At 41.6% G+C, this 16,980-nt stretch overlaps 1 protein-coding gene across 7 annotated transcripts in view; it reads left to right on the top strand.

The window, feature by feature from the left end:
- The first annotated feature begins 962 nt into the window (after window positions 1-962).
- Window positions 963-16,980, top strand: part of CNOT2 (CCR4-NOT transcription complex subunit 2) — a 94,212-nt gene continuing 78,194 nt past the window's right edge. Inside the window, exon 1 of one of the 7 annotated variants that reach the window (XM_061368009.1) lies at window positions 963-1,111. In XM_061368009.1, coding sequence (XP_061223993.1) covers window positions 1,052-1,111 — 60 coding nt within the window. In that variant the 5' untranslated portion in view covers window positions 963-1,051. Of the gene's footprint in view, window positions 1,112-1,567; window positions 1,709-2,170; window positions 2,394-16,980 lie in introns of those variants that run through there. The other 6 variants (XM_061368010.1, XM_061368011.1, XM_061368015.1 and 3 more) reach the window with 6 other exon arrangements.

Raw genomic sequence — 16,980 nt, 5'->3', positions numbered from 1 at the left:
CACTTAAGTGTAAAGTGAGACATAATGAAGCAAAGTGTTTATGAATGTATGTAAAAGTATCAATGAGACTATAGAAAGCTTGTTCAGTGACAGTAAAGATTAATAACATTCACCACTTTTCAGTCTGAAAGTGCTGCCTTTGTCATGTGGTGTAATCTCTGATTTTCCAGACTCAGCAACAAAAGTACTCCAGAAGTTCATACTCTACTCAGACTAGGATGTCACTTATGGTGAGTTTTGATGGTTTGTTTATACCAAATGTATGAATATTTGAGTGACAAAGGAAATGTTAAAATATTGGACTAACAATATTAACAAAGTAACAATATTGGAATAACAGTAATTTCCTGGACAGAGCATATAGACATTCATTCCCATGCCATGGCACCCATGCTCAGTACACAACTGCACTGCATAAGAAGGTGGTGGCATCAAGAAACTGTCTTGTGTCCTGGCTTAGACAAAAGACTGTGTTCTCTCATCTCCAGAACATGTCTACATTGACAGATGTTATGTGTCTGTGAAGTTATTGGCAGAAACATACTATTTCTGGCAGAGTGCAATATGCTTATCTTTTTGTTTGAATTTTTAAGTTTTGTGATGATTTCATAACAGAATTAAAGTAGAAATGCCACTGGTGTTCCTGATGAAGCAGAGAAGTCAGTTCACAAATAATGTTGGTCTTGATCCTTTAAACACTTGTGCACAGGCATAGCTTTAGTACTGATGCATTACGAGTGTTGTGTGCATCAGCATTTGATGTACTGAAGCCATTGTTAAAACATATATGTTCTCAGGGTTGATAAATTTAGAAAGTCTAGTCGCATTATCTCGGTATGCTTTTCCATTTTGATAACAGACACAGGCGAAAGCAGGGCCCGGTGCTACCTCACTGACAGAGAAAACACCAACTTTCACACAATTTGCCCGATCAGGAAGGTAGTTCCTCACCCAGATCCTTCACAGGCGAAAGCTCAGCCTCCAATGAGGCCAGGCCGCGCCTTCCACGCTCTGTAACCCAGGGAGCGGCAACAGGCTAGGGACACAGGGGATGGGACACCCCCTCAGGACGCTGACGCGCAAACTGGGGGACCGAGCCCGCCCGCCCGGGGTAGGTGTCCACAACCCCCCGGCATCCCTAGTGGCTCCTGCCTCAGCAAGCCGAGAGAAGGGCAGAGAGCACCCCTGCGCCGGGGCCCTGCCTATTCTACACCCGCTGACCTACCCGGCCTGGCCCGGCCCACCTGGCCTGGGCGCCACCTGAGCCGCCCTCTCCCCTCACAAAACGGCGGCCGGGCCGGGCCGCGTGTACCCGGCCGCTGCGCTTCTGTCAGCGCCGCCGCCCTCTCCTGCCCTAGGCCTTCGGAGCACTGCTGGGCCCGACAGCCCTATAGCCTACGTGACCCGCCGCGGGCCCGGCCGTAAGCGCTCGGCCGCGTCTCTCGCGGGAGGCGGAGTGAGCGCAGCCGAGCAAGCCTCTACCCCTTCTTCCTCCTCCCCGTACCCCCGTGCGCCGCTACCAGCGGGGCCGCTTCGTGCCGAGCCGTGCGGCTGCGCTTGCCCACGCCCCTCAGCACTGGCTGCCGGGCCGAGCTGCGGCGGGGTCACGGCGGCGGCGGCCGGGTCAGAGGGTAAAGGTTGCTCCCCCAGCATCCTCCGTGCTGGATACTCAGCCATCTTGGATCCGCGGGACAAGAAAATTCATGCGGTGAGTCCGGCCCTGGCCACCCCCTCCCCGGCCCCCGCCGCTGCACCGGGACCTGCCGCCGTACCGGCCGCGGGCCGATGAGAGAGGCCCGGGCGGCGGCGGGGCCTGCGGAGGGGCCCTGCGGGTCCCGGGGCCGTCCCGCCGGGTTTCCGTTTGCTTTTGTCTCCGAGGGGGAGCGGGGGGGACGCGCGGCTCTCAAGCCGGGAGCGCAGCCTCAGGCCCGACCCGGCCTGCTGCCTCCGCCCTCCTCCGCGGCCGCGGGCGGCGGCGGCCGCCGGGCGCCGCTCCGGGGCCGGTCGAGGCCGCGGCCCAGTGGTGCCTGCGCCCCGCATCCTCCGCGGCCGCCGCTGGCAGCTCGCCCCGCGGCCCGCTCGGCCCGCCCGGGACGGTTCCTTCCCGCCGCTGCCTCGCCGCCCGCCCCGGCCCGGCCTCAGGCCTAGCGGAGGCCGCCTCCGCGCTTCCCCCTCCTTCCTCCCGCCGAGCCTGTCTCCGTGCTGTGGCGGGGTTGCGCGTCCGCCAGGCCATATCCCGCAGCCTCCTTCCGCCGGGAGAGGCGTCGGGGCAGCGAAACCTGCCACCCACTGCCGGGGCTGCCGGCGGTCCCACTCCCGGGCTGCGCGCCTCGCCGGAGTGGCCTTGCGGCCTGCTCCGCTGGCCGTCGGGAAGGCCAGAAGTGCAGAAAGGGGTGAGAGAGGAGTGCTGCTGGCTGCTTTTATCTCGAAATATATCTATATATCTATATATGTTTTGTCTGTGCTTTTTCCACTGTCCTCCTGGCGGCGGTTAAGGCGGTGTATAAACAGGTTCTGGTTTTCCCTCGGACGTGTTTGTAAAACAAACTTGAAACGGCCCGAGCTGCTTTCGCTGAGCGCTGCTCCCGGCGGAAGAAGCTGGCCTTCCCCTGCCCGCCGGGTCGGCGGTATGGAGCTTTGGCGTGAACCTGACCTGGGGGTTCAGGTGCAGGCTGGAGGAGGAGGTGGCACAGGGTGACAGGTTAGGGACATCAGAATGGTGGGGAAGGGTGTAAGAGACAGTGTTCACGCTGTAGTTAGTGTATGTGTGCTCATGACGGAAACAAGATTGTGTTTATAGGTGTCCTAGGTTTAGCAGATCTGTTTTGGGGTCAGTTTTATACGTGGAGTTACAGTTAACTTTGTTTTGGAGATTTTGTAATAAGAGAAAATGAAAACATGCTTGTGTTAGATGTGGAGCAGAAGCTGCTGATCCACATCTAACACAAGCATGTTTTCATTTCTACTGCAAGTCTTTGGGAAAAACTTGTTTCCAACTTTGCACTATTTTTATCCCCGGGGAAGGTAAGAACTTTTTGTCTCCTTGTATATTTATGTGTGTGTGTGTGAAGGAGATATTCCTGTGTGCCTTCACAGCAGTAACATCTGGTGCTGGTGGCTGGCTGCTAGTCTTAACTCTTCAGCTGGGGGAAGGGAGTTTAAGATGATCAAGCCTGCTGTCACATCAGTTAGTGGAAACCTTTATGTTTCTTGAGGTTACATGTTAAGACTTGTAAAGACCTGCAAGGGCAAAATAATCGTTTAGGTTTATATTGCGAAGGCATCTTTGCTTGGACCTGGAACAACAGTTGTGTGTGTGTGTATGTACTTTGAGTTCTCTTACAGTGGCATAGAACACAGCTCACAAGATCCAGTTTTATGATCTTGGAGACTATGTGAGTGTCCAATGCCTTCCCACCCTCTCAAACTTCCACTGTTGTTTATGCTGCAAATTCAGCTGACATGCTAAACTTCAGGGTGTCGACTGCTTCTGATTTTAGGAAGGGATTTGAATACTTGCTATCATGAGCTGACTGACATGACTTGCAAGTCTATTTCCCTTTCACTTTCAGGAAGTTGTTGATAATGCTTAACAGTGTAGTAGTAGATAAACCTTGTCTACATTTCTCTTCAAGAAATTGCTGTCAAAGTAGTCATTGTTATTGTAATCTATTTGTGTGTCAGTAAAATGAAAGCAAAGGCCTTGGCTAAGAACTGAAAAAAAATATTCCCTGGAATTTATAAAAAAATCTCTTTGAATTATCTTTGAAAGAATCTAACTTTAGAGAATTGGTATTCAGTGGAAAAAATTGGGCATTTACCATGTACTGAAGTTTGATGCTAAGAACTGGTCCTACAAGTGGCTGTTCGCACCTGAAGATCTTGGTCTGTACCTCAGGTCCTTCATATGAAAGTTCTGTGGGCTCCCAGTGGAATGGTAGTTGTCAGGAAGCATTTCTGCTGCTGTTTACAATACTTATAAATGCATTTCTATCTACACAGAGGTTAGTTCTGAAATTAGAAACATTGCATTTTTAGCCTCTGCTGTAGCTTGTGAGTAACCTTCTCTTTATTTTTGTGTTGATGCAGGGGTCTGTCTGTTGTGTAGTAATTGCAAAGTTGTAACCACATCATAGCTTTGAAGCCGTCTGGTATCATAACTTTGTTTATTCAGAAATCTCTTGCACCTCCTTGTTGTTACTGACTCAAGAAGTGAACACAACTTGAAAATATATCATAGGTGAATTAAAATAGAGGTTTCTTGCACCTGGCTTTCTGGCTTGATCTGGAAACTTAAGAGAAATGCTGAATTGCTGTTTTGTTATGAGGTAGTATAGAAAGTGCACCTAAGATTCCAAGTACAGAATTTTGTTCTAAAGTAAGGAGATGCTTGTATTCAACTTTATTTTTGTGTTTCCCCTAAAAGCTGTAATAGGCTTGAATATAGATTTTTAAAAGGTACCTTAAAAAATGTGTACCTAAAAAAATAGACCTAAAAATTTCTTGAATTCTTGGCAGAATATTTGCTGTATTTGTTGAGAATGTTTCTAAATGTGAGCTTAGATAGGAAGTTCTGTGCCAGCTTATGTAGAAGTACAGTACAATAGTAAGTCAAAACAGTATTATTTGCCACATACTTAAATTATTGTTCTCTAAGTGATACAGGCTTTCCCATTTTTTAAAATTATTATTAGTACAGTGTCTGCATCTACAGTGCTTGTTGTTAACAGCCAAGAAGTTCAAGTTAGGTTAACTGTACTTCATCTTGGCTTTTGAGGTATAAATAAATAAAAATGTGTATGTAAACATTCTTCCGCATAATGGAGATCTGCTAGTATTTTTGCTTGAAATTTATCCTGATGTCTCAAATATGCTGTACAGAGGCATTTGAACCGGCCTCTTTCAGTTGTGTTTCCTGAACAGGGTTTGCCTTCCCCCCATCCCCCCCCCCTTTATTTATTTATTTTTTTATTTCTAAATGTGTGTTAGTGCATATGTTCTGTTTGTGTGTTGCATTGGACTCCCTACCCAGGTTCCTGTGAAAACACATGTACAACTGAAAGGTTGTGGGGAGTTTCATTGACTTAAAAGCACCTACTCACATGTTGACACTTAACTTCGTGTGCGAGAATCTTCAGGATGGGTGCTGTGTGTTGACAGCTAACTGTGCTTTTATTGAGCATTGTAACAGCGTAGGAAGAATTGTGTCAAATGAAATTACTGCACAGTAAGATGTTTAAAATTGTCCTTACAGAATTATTTTCTTTGTTAGAGAAGGTGTGTTTATACCAAACATGGTCTCTGCTAATCAGTAAGAGATTTCTGTATAGGATTTAAAATCTTTGTCTTTGTATCAGCAAAAAATAATAACAAAAAAAAAGGGCAGATTGCTTTTAGTTTATATTTTATCTTTCATTTATAAATCTGTGCTGAAAATAAAATATTTGTATTGTGGTAATGTGTACTAGCTCAGCTTCTGGTCTGCTTGTGAAACAAGCCCCAAATGAAGGTGTAAATGGTGCTTGCCCAAAGAGGTTACTGAACCCCCCCTTATTTGTCTTGAGGTAGTGTTGGTTATCATTAGCATTACAGAAAAGCGTGCATTATTTTTTCCCCTTGACTTGCGTGCTCTGCCATCTGACCGCTCTTTACACTGCTCATCTGTTTAATTTCACAGCTCTCCACATTTCTTAATGAGGATTCCTATCAGATTATGGTGGTAGGTTAAAACTTGGTTATAATTGAGGCTTTTTTTTCAGACATAGCCTTCTCTTTTGAGGAAGATGTGTCTGAACCCGTGTTCTCAATGTTGAATTGCATTGCAGAAGTTGTTGCTCAGAAATTTATTAATAAGTAAACCATTGTTTCATTCTGTTTTCTTTTGATTTGGATTTGTTTTTTTCGGGGGAATTTTTAAGTGTCATCTGGTACCCCATGTTGGCCGGGATTCTTTTCTGTTTCAGTGAGTACTTTAAAATACTTCAGAAGTTCATTAAAGTTCTGATTTTAAATTTTTTTACACATTTGATATCGATGTTTGAATATAGTTCGGTGAGGTCAAGTTATTTGTAAAAAGGTATATTTATTTAAAATGAAAACTAGTATAAAATGCTTGTGCATTTGTAGGAAGTAAAATAGACACCCCTACTTTGTATTACTCTCTCCGAGCAGACAGTAATCTCGTGGATTGAGCATGAGCAGAAGAGCTGGAGCATGCTTTCTGTCTTTGAGTTACCTGCTGAAGTGATGGGTGACTCTGGCTAAGTCATTTAACCAATTTAGAGCCAAATTCTAGTCTGTAGTAAGAAGACAATGCTTTCCCATGTTTTGCTTTCATGGTTCAAGGCCTCTGTGGAGCTAGATACCAGTAGCAGTTAACATACATAGTCAGGGAAAGCAATTCTAAAAACCCCAAAAGGGTCCTATACGAAATTCAGTGTGTGGCACTTGAGCTATTTGTCCTTATGTATTTCAGAATTGTATGTCCACAACGTTTTCATTGCAGTCTAAATCCGTGTGTATTTGGAAACCATAGCAAGGGCTTTCCAGGCACAAAAAAAGAACCAGTGTGTCTAATTCCATTAAAACAACCACCAACTAGTTTAAATTATAAATTGTTAGTGTTTAGATTTGTAGACAGTTCTTGGCAAGCAAATATTTCTAAGGCTGCCTTTGTAACACAGACAATACTCATGTAACATTATATATTATCTCTTCTGTCTAAAGGTTCTAGGAAGATGCCTGGCCTAGTGCAAAATAAGTAACTAATGCTTGTGTCAGTGGCTTGTGTACTTGTCATACAGTCTGCATGACTGCATCAGGTTGATTGGTTTTTTTCCTCCTCCAGCCTACTAAAACCTTGCATTCTTTAAGGTAGACTTGAGTATTCTTTGTAACTATTTTCAATGCATTTTTTGTTGTTGTGAAAACTGTTCTTGCAAAGGAAGTATTACAAGAGAATTATAATGATGGAAAAAAGGTCTGCTGGCCTGCCTTCTGTTGTCCTGCTGTGCAGGGGACTTGTTCAGGTATATGTTTGGAGTCTTTCACCATTCAGAAGTAGTGCTATTCTGAGAAAGTACTTGTTGCATGTAAATATATCCAAGAAAAAAAGCAGGAAAATAGCTTCGAAGTGGGCACTTTACGTAATGAATAATTAGGCTAAAAGATGCATAGAAGGTCTTCCCTTCTTTAAAGTTCATACCATGCTTTGTGGTGTGGAGGAGTGGAGACCTGAAAGGTTTTCAGAAAGAAATCAGCTGTATGCAGTGTCAGCTTTGGAAGACTGAACTGATGAGGAGCAGTTCTGAATGTTAGAAGTTGCAATATGTGCACTTGTAAAACTGTTCGCGGTAAAAAAAACTTTTTAGATAAGGTATTTAATTAGTTTGTTGCAGTGGCAGTACTGTTCTTGATACTTTGTTGTTTGGTACCTTTGTCAACATATCAAAAGCATCATCAGAAAGTAGAAAGGTACCTTAATGTTGAAATCTCAATTTGTTGGCTTATTTATGGATGTGGATGTGCATTTCTAGTAAGTTGATTCTTCAAGATCAAATTGATTAGAATCAGCGTTATATATGAAAATGTCTTTTTGTGTTGAGGTGGAGGTTAAAGAAGCTTCATGTCCCTGTGCTATTGTGATGTGAAGCTAACTTCTTTCTTAGGAGCTTTTTGGCACTTTCAGACTGGTATATTTTGGGTAATAAATACATTATTTGTTCTCCCCCTAATTCACAGAAGTTGAATTCTGTAAGAACATACATGTTGTGGGACATCTGTCATGAAACAGGAGATTTCCAATTTCTTGGAAAGATAAAATGTAGTTTTCGGAAGAGCACCAACAGCTTGAACTTTCCTTACCTCGGGCAGGTGTGTATTGTGACTACCAGCAGTGTATGCTTGATGGAAAGTAGTATTTTCAGAACAGTTTAATTAGGAATTTGCAAGTGGTTGATATTAGCTGTAGATTGAATTTCAAGCCACTGTTTCTTAAATGTGCCACCAGGCTGAATTTGTTTTTTCTAGTAATAGCTCAACAAGTCTTGAAAACTGGGGTGACCAAATGTATGTCTGATTGGCAACCAGGAGTGAGTGGCTGTGAGCAGGTGTCTTAGCTGCCCCTTAACTGCAGCACGTGTGTATTCCGTCATATAACTGGTGGACTTTTCTATACAAGTGAATATGTGCATCTGCAAAGCTGATTTTTTAAAACAAACCACTTGGATAAGTGTATTTTAGAACTTAATTAAGTGTAGTCCACAGACCACGCTGTTAGTGTACTTAGCAAATAGCCTGAAGAGAAATACCATAGGCTGCAAGTGAATGAACAGTGGTAGTAAAAATCTGTTGATAGTAGATTGTGCTTATATCTGTATCTACAAGAAATAAGGGAAGCCACTCTGGTGAATTCAGGTTGTATTCTTCTGAAGAGCAGAGTCATGCATGGTGAAGTTAGTTGTAATTTCTTAAAAAGTGGTAAGAATGAGAGGAACAGTGAAAATCGCAGATGGTGAGGGAAGAACAAAGTTAAGTCTAGGCAAATGCATGCTGGATTCATTCTGTGGTATCTAGTACTGTTCAAAAAAGCAAACACCTAGGAAGTTTTGGTTCACTATTTCTCAGGAGGTGTGATTTATGAGATTGGTTTGCCTGTCCTTTCCCAGTAAATGTGTATATGTGTGTATGCATATATAAAACTTTAAAATACGTCAAGTATATATAGGTAACCTAACTTTAGAGTTAAATCGGGAGGTAAGCATTTAACTGAATTTATACTTTGTATTTATATATGGAAACTTAAATCAGCAAGAGACTTAAGTTATGGTCCTACAAATGGGGCCTATAGGGATGCTGGGGAGGGACTCTTCATTAGGGACTGTAGTGATAGGACAAGGGGTAATGGATTAAAACTTAACCAGGGGAAGTTTAGATTGGATATAAGGAGGAAATTCTTTCCTGTTAGGGTGGTGAGGCACTGGAATGGGTTGCCCAGGGAGGTTGTGAATGCTCCATCCCTGGCAGTATTCAAGACCAGGTTGGACGAGGCCTTGGGTGATATGGTGTAGTGTGAGGTGTCCCTGTCCATGGCAGGGGGGTTGGAACTTGATGATCTTAAGGTCCTTTCCAACCCTAGCTATTCTATGATTCTATAAACCTCATAAAACTGTGTTTAGGTAGAGGAAAGAAGCTGAAATTAGTGCATCATCTTGGAAAGGAGATAGTCAGCCTGGATCTAATATGTATTCTGCAGGATGGCAGCTGGTCAGGCAGCCTGTGAACACAGGCAGACTTCCCTAGTATCTGCACCAGAACTTTTTTCCCTGGACCAGGGGGGAGAGAATCATGAAGAGATGTGGAAAAAGGTGTGGGAGAGGTATCAAGAAACAAAAGTCTGGAAGAAACTATTTTTTTATTAGTTCTGCTGCTCATAGTAAAGAATATGTCTGCATTTATGATTAGTAGTGCAATTTCTTTATTTTTTTTAATGGATGCAAATTAACTTTCTTAGTCTCAGATGGTTCAGTATTTTTTGGGATTAGCAAGAGAGAACTCCAATCTGAATTGAATCTAATATTCTGCTCCAGCTGAGCAATTGTTCTTTGTGCACATTGATGTAACTGTCCATGGCTCTGCAACAGATTCCAGTGCAGTACTTAATTTTGTAATGTGCTTCTAAAAATAAGTGCATAGTCTTATGTAACGCTTCTTGTATTGTTAGCACCTAGAGGCTTCATCCCCACTGGTATGAAGCAGAATACATCCTACATAGTTCTTGATTGTGGGTATTTACATCTGAAATATTTTCCCTGTTAGCGTCTCTATGGCCAAACAGTATCTGTGCTTGTGTTTTAGGAATAGCAAATATCTTATTTGCACAGTTAGGTATGTTACTCCTCTGCATTTGCAGAGTTTTCGACTATTAGTTTGGCATATCTGAAGGAAACAACAGTTTAAAAGCACTATGTAGTACAGTAGATATTTGTTTCTCTAATTGAAAAAACCTGGTGGGTTCCTGCTCACAGGTACATGGACTTTCTCAGAGACCTCTTGCATAATTTGACTCTGCTCTGTAATAGTTCTGAAAGCCTGTGGATGCTGCAGATGTGAAAAAGAGATGTTAACTGTATTAATGCAACTTTGACAGCAAACTTGAAATATGCTTGAAAATAAACCACTTTTTCAGTATTTTAGGTGACATTTATGATCAAATTATACTGTTCTCTTAGCTTTTGTACACCTCTTGCTGTAGTCTTAGCAATGTTTTGCTCTATTGAATGTAACTTCTCTCATGCTTTTTGAATTCAGGCTACAGATACCATGTTAAATTAAATGATAGGCTGCATCATGTCTTACTAGTGGGTTAACACCTGTACAGAACAAAGCTGTCATATGTAAGTAATTTAAGGGGCAGAACTTGGATTTATGAAGAATTATAGCTTCATTGCAGAGTAGTTTGGTTCTCATTGTTCACAATTTCTTGAAGTAGGTGCTATATTTTTATGTTAGGAGCAGAGCTGAAATGTTAGACTAGAGGATCAAAAGTTGAGAGTCTTGAAATCCAAGGCCAAAACAGATACATCCTTTGTTTGTTCTATTACTGTCCTTATAAAAGTTAAGTTTTTGTAGTGTTGTTTACTGCCATCCCACGTGCTTCAGTTTACAAGGTCCTCTTTCCCTGGTTCAGTGAAGAGTGGATACAAAGGGATCTGAGGTCTGAAGAAGTAGATAGGTGCTTGTAAAACTAAACAGACAGGTAGTGACTTTCTTAGGTTGCAGCATTAAGAACAAGTGAGATTTTATACATGCTTTTAATAATTGCTGTATCTGAACAACTGAAATGATTTAATTTCCTAGCAGTGTTTAGGTCAGGTATCCAGTACTTTGGGGCAGGGGAAGTAGTCAGCCCTCAGACTTCTTTGTCAATCATAGAGGTAATCTTGAAAGGCTGAAAAATTTGTAAACCCTGGTATTTATGACACCAGAATCCCAGTATGAGGCTTACTCTTGTCCTTCCTGAGTCCAAACAGCCTGTATCCACATAGATCGGTAGAGATGTGCCATTTCTATGTGAATAGGTTTTGTTTCTAGGTTGGACTCGGGTTGTGGAAAATGGGCAGTGACAGTAGGTGACAGCCTGCAGTAAGGCCTGTTACCCTGTGCCTTCTTCCTTTCTTTGTGGATCTTAAGAAACTTTGACCCAGCTTATGTACTGGGACACACACATACACCTCAAAGCGCTGCACCACCCTTCCTGGAGGCCTGTGGGTACCATCCCCTTATCCTCACCATGGGGAGACAGTCCCTCCTGTTCTTGGGGAACTGCAGAGTATGCAAGTGATGAGGAGCAGGATGTCAAAAGCAAGTTTGTTGTTATTCAGTTTTGCCTTGTGAATAGCAGTGGTTTGTGTTTTTCTCAATTCTGGGCTCTCCAAAGAGCCCTGGGACGCATCTAGAGCACTGTGATTGTGGGGGAAGGAAGGACATTTGTCTGCTGGCACTGAGGGACTCCTGAGTGCCATGTTCTTGGCGTAGAAAGGCTGGGACTGTGCCCTAGCTGAGGTGGAGCAGGCACGCACCTTGGGTAAGCGACATAAGGAGCAGGACAAGGGCAGGGGAAGCATCCCAGAGAGGAAGAGCCTGTGCAGGCCAGGCCATGTTCTGTGTTTGATTTGTCAGCCCTGGCCTAGCCTGTTGTTAATACTGCGTTTACAGAGGAGAAATGACTTGTTTTTCTAGTAAATATGTTCCACTCTTCTGTTTGGTATTGTTTCCTCTTATTCTAGAGTAGTAATCTAGGGAGCCAAGTGCAAGAGTAACGCATCAGTTGTATCTTTTACTGTTCATGTGCCCAGTCTTATTTTTAAGAGTGTGTTCTAGAGTTCCCTCACCACAGCTGTTTGTTGTCCTGTCCACTGGAAAGAGAAGACTGCTAATATCAAGGAGGCCCTGGTGGTTGTTGTCATCTTATCTCTTGAGTCTTCTTGGCCTGGTTTGAGCACAGCTGTGTCAGGAAACTTGGTATCACAAGGTTCATGGGGGGTTGGTTGTTAGGAGGGAGGAGCCTTATGGAAAGAATTTCCTATTTATTTTTGTGTGAAGAGCTGCACACACTTTTTACTGTCAATGCTCAATTGTCCTGTTAATATAATTTAATGAAATTAGTGCTTATCTTTCACTCCTTGTATCACTTGCTTTTTATGAGTAGTATTAGATTTTTGTAGAAGATCTGTAACCCTCCCTTTTCCTCTCTATTTAAGTAAAACTTTGAATCTTATGTCAGGCTTATTTAGTGTCTGCCTTTCTGACTTGCAGCTTGTGGAGTGAATGGATAGTCTTTTCATTGACTAGCGCAGGGTCAAAATGACCTGAGGTCCCTTTAATGTTGCCCTTGCCATGGCACTCCGTTAAACTGTGTGGATATGTTTTGATCTTTCTGAGGTATGGATGTTTCGGTTGTGAACATGTTTTCTGTGAAAACTCTTAGTCACTAATAATTGTAGTGACACTTTGAAATATCTGTTACTGCTTTTACAGGAAAGGAAAAAAAGTGTGTAGAACCGCAAAAGAATGACAGATTTCACTAAGAAGGTAGACTTCTGAAATTGTTATGCATGAAGAGCATTTAAAATAATTGTCAGTGTTGAACTCTAATACTGAAACAGGAAAGCAAAAGTGAAAATGGTCTTGCATAATTAGTTGCCCTCGTGCTTTATAGTGTAAAGCCCATATGAAATACCGAGTTTTGCCTTGGTTAACAAAAGAAAATTCCCTTTGGTGGTGTGTTTCTTCTCTCTGAACGCAGGTACCATGGTTCTGCCCACATTATCCTTTTTTTCCTCTTCTTTTTTCTCTCTCTTTCCTCTGAAGAACCACTTAGTGTTTTTTCTCTCAGAGGTGACAGGGTAAGGGTGCTATATTGCAACAACATGTATAGCCACTGGTAGAGTGGGTTTGGGTTCCATAGCAAGGTCTTGTCCTTCACTGGGAAGCTGACCAGGTCCTGCTCCTGTCAGTAGTCTGACCTCTGTCAACACGGTCAAACTGGGAAAATAAAATCATCAAAAAACCCCAGAATTACTGATGGCTGGATTACTGATGGAAATATGTCCCTTAAGTAAGAATGCGACTCTTAACGATACTTTGTAATTACAAATTATAATGAGGAGCTAATTTAAATTTTGGGTTGATACATGAAATGGTAGTTATGTATGATAGTGATAAAAATCTATGCAACACTGTTGAGGTGGTCATATCCTTCACACATTAATTTTGTAATATTTAATTTACATTTTTTTTGTGATAATCAAATATGCTTTGAAATTTTAACTGTTAAAAGTTGGTTTGTTTTGGTTTTTTATTTGTTTTTTTTTTTTTCCATTTAGCATGAGGAACTTTGAATTGGGTTGCTGTTTAAATTTGGAGAGGAGCAGCTATGTTCCGTCAAAGAAGGATGAAGACATTCCCAGTTTCAGTGTAGGCGCACAATGCTATGAATTTAATTTTATCTGAAGATGGGATTTTAGATAAATGCAGAACACTTTAGCCTCTATTGTCTTCTGTGCTTTCAAAATACCACTTTGAAAAAGCCTTACCTATTCTTTTGGTTTTGTCTTTTTTTTGTCCCTCTACTTTTCTTACTCTTTTTCATCTATTCTTTCGCTTGGTTTCTGTGCTTCCCCAGCAATTTAAGATTGCAAAGACGAGATTTGGGTTACTTCATTTTTCTTCCTGATGCTTAGTCTTTGTATTGCTGTGTCATAAACTTGTCTCATTTTCAGTTCATAAACTGAGAGGGATGTAGGTCACTTTTTATATGAGCATCTTGAAGTTCTGTTACAAGCAAGCCCCTCCCTTACTCAGTACATAAACCTCTGCTTCAGTAACTGTTAAAATTGCATACTCAATCTGAATTTATGAAATGGTGGAATGAAGATTTTCTTTCCTGTCTTAAGTCAGGTTCTATCTGCATATGCCTGTTATGTAGCTTTTTTGATTGAATGGTGCTTTTCCTTGAGGACTCTGGCCTCGTTAGGATGCATGGTGTTTGCTCACTGAGGTTTTTATTTTTTAATCCCATTGTTCAGGTCATGCTATCCAAAATTATAACTAAATTCTGGATTAATGTTTTCTCCCCAATTTCTTCATTACAGTTTCATGGAAGTGCTTTATAATATGTTTTTGAAGAAGTTACATTTTTATATTGCCTCACTGAGGAGACAGCCATGCATTACAAACAGAGAAACTGAGGCATTGGCTTAATTCTTCATAACAGAAATACCTTTGCAGTTTATTTGCAACATAATGGTTAATGCTTCTGTATAGACTCTTGAAAGATTTCGAGTAGAAGGCACTTGTGAAAATCTGCATGCCCCTCCCAGAATTATTGGGGAACAAAAAAAAAAAAGACAAACTTTAAAAGGCTTAATATGGGTTTACATGCATGGCATTTAAGCATCGTAGCTAGACACATTGTTTTCTTTCTAGTCTCCGTGTCATTAATTAGGATAGAAGTTCATCTTGGCACTGGTCCTTGGCTTACTGGCTATTCACCAAAAGGACGGAATCTGGAAATGTTGGGTCCAGGGTCTGAAGCTCCACATGGTTGGGTCTTTGGGACTCTCCGCTTTCCCGTCAGCATCTTGCACGTGCGTCTGTCTGCAGTTTTCTTTTTCTGTTCCCATTCTGAACTCTAATTCCTCTTCTGGTTTCCTCTTCCCCTGTGTCCTATCCTCCTGATGGCACCCAACTGATTTTTAAGTGAATAAAAGTATTTCAGTCCTAGGATTAAGTGTCCTTAGCTATCCTGTGGCTAGGCTTACATCTGCACCATTGCATAGAGGTCTCATGCAAGAGGGTGAAATCCTGTACAGTCTTGGTGTTGCATGTGAGTGGTGGTGCAGAGCCTTGCCAGCTGAAGGAAACTTGAGCCAGGTCGTCCTTGTGAGGGTATGCAGGGCCTTCCTAAGAGTGCCTTTCTAAGGCTATGTGCCCTGCTTGTTAGTGTTGCACAGCTTTCAAGTGCTAGAGCATCCCAACGGACGAGATTTTAAGATGTTTTTACCTGGGGGAGGTTATTTTCCTGTTTATAAACATTCAGAAATGAACAGAGTATTTTACCTGCTTAAAAAAAAACCAACAAACAACCCCCCAACAAACAGACAAACAAAAAAATTAAATCTGGCGAGTTCAGACTGAGAAGTGGTGGAAGGAGGTATTCGGGCATAAAAAGCTTGTGCATTCTGTAATTTGTCCAAGTGAATGAGTATTGGGTCTTAAAAGCAATGAGTAGGATTATCCAACACAGTATTACTTCCTGTGCTGCCTCTAACAATGTGAATTGCTCTTAAAAGTAAAACCGAATCTGTATGTTTTTCATAACTTTTTCTTCTTTCAAAGTAGCACATTTGAAGGTAATTTAGAAGAAGGCCCAGTTTAAAGTGTAATTCATGTACATGCAATTTATTTTGCAGTTCTCTGGAGTGTAAGAGCTGTAGAAAATGTCGGGAAAATGCTTAGCCTAAAACTGTTGGCTAAACCTCAGATTACAGGATTGTTTTCAAAATTCCTGACTTTAAAACATGAGTTGTCAAAGTGAGTTATCTGCACCAAACTTATTTTGAAAATGACACTAGAGTTAAATGCTTAGAAAAAGGTTTTTTTTGGTGCTATTTATTTATTTATTTCTGAAACAAAGCTTCACTTGAGAGGAGTTGTAGCCATAGGAAGACATGAAAATGGGGTTAGCTGTAACATCATAGTCAAGGAGTGATTAACATTGCTACTTAACAAAGAAAAAAAAGTTTGTGATGTAAGTGGAGATACTTTAGTTGTAAGGGTATAGGAAGGATTATGTAAGGAGGAAAAGGTTGAAACAAAAGAAAAAGTGTTACAAATGGAGTGTTCTCACATGAGGTGAAGATTTGAGTTCTATTTGTTGTGTTCATCTATATTAAAATCATAATGAAAATAGGAAAGATGTCTATTCAGGTAGTGTATAACTCATTTTCTCCTTTTCTTTGTATTTTGCAATACCCAGACTCAGTTATAAATCTTCGGCTGCCAATTAAAGATCCAGATTTATCCCATGTATCTTCCTCCACTTAATTTTAATGCTTGAGGTGAAATTACTCTCCTCTGACTTCAGCTGCATCTACGCCTCTGGAAGTCCAGGGAAAGAAATGAAAGAACTTTGTATCTATGCTTGAAAACACATACATATACCAGAAATGAGAATTTATTTTCTGAATGAATAGGCATAACTAAAGAGACTACATGTCACTGTAACGTGTATAATAGATCATGCAGTCAGTGTAAGTGCTGCTGTACCCTTTTCCTTCTTTTCAGACCATACTTGTGGCAATACACATACTGCAAATCTAGGTGGTATGCAAATATGCTCTAGATAATGAACAGTCAGTAATTTTCACTAGGATGGACTTATAATGTGTAACTGAAATTGTGAATTACGCTTTAATTTCCAGGTAGAGTTTCTTTTCTTATTATTCAGGTCTTGTTTTCTGCCTGTAACCTACAGTTCTGGTAAAAATCCTCGAATATAAATAGGCATTAGCAATGCTAGATTTGTGCTAAAGCAAAAGAACCTAAATAAGTCTTATATCAGTAGAGCAGTTACTGTATGATGTATCAACAATTGTGAAACCTTTGAATAATCCTTTTTTAAGGAGCGGAAAAAAAAAGAGGCATGCAACAATGTATAGTCAGTAGAATCCCTGTGGGATTATGCATTTTTTGAAGAGTTCCTCCGTGTGACTTTGTAAGCAGTGTTTATTGAAATCACAAATGAGAATGTGGTTAGCATATTTTCCTGTAAGGGATCAGTTCTGAGTTCGTGTTTTCCTCTCGCCCCTCTGTCATGCCCGTGCTGTGGTGCTTGTCCTTCTTGGTGAAGGGCCTGTATTGAATTATTTGTTTACTGTCTCTTCACTGGCTTCTTACTGCCTGTTCCTCAGGCATAGC

The sequence above is a fragment of the Neopsephotus bourkii genome, unplaced genomic scaffold (assembly GCF_033783945.1).
Source record: "Neopsephotus bourkii isolate Nb327-2 ecotype Australia unplaced genomic scaffold, CSIRO-AGI_Nbou_v1 NB_1423, whole genome shotgun sequence".
Lineage (NCBI taxonomy): Eukaryota > Metazoa > Chordata > Aves > Psittaciformes > Psittacidae > Neopsephotus > Neopsephotus bourkii.
Note: the sequence above shows the minus strand (reverse complement) of the source record. Positions and strands in the feature narration are given on the sequence as shown.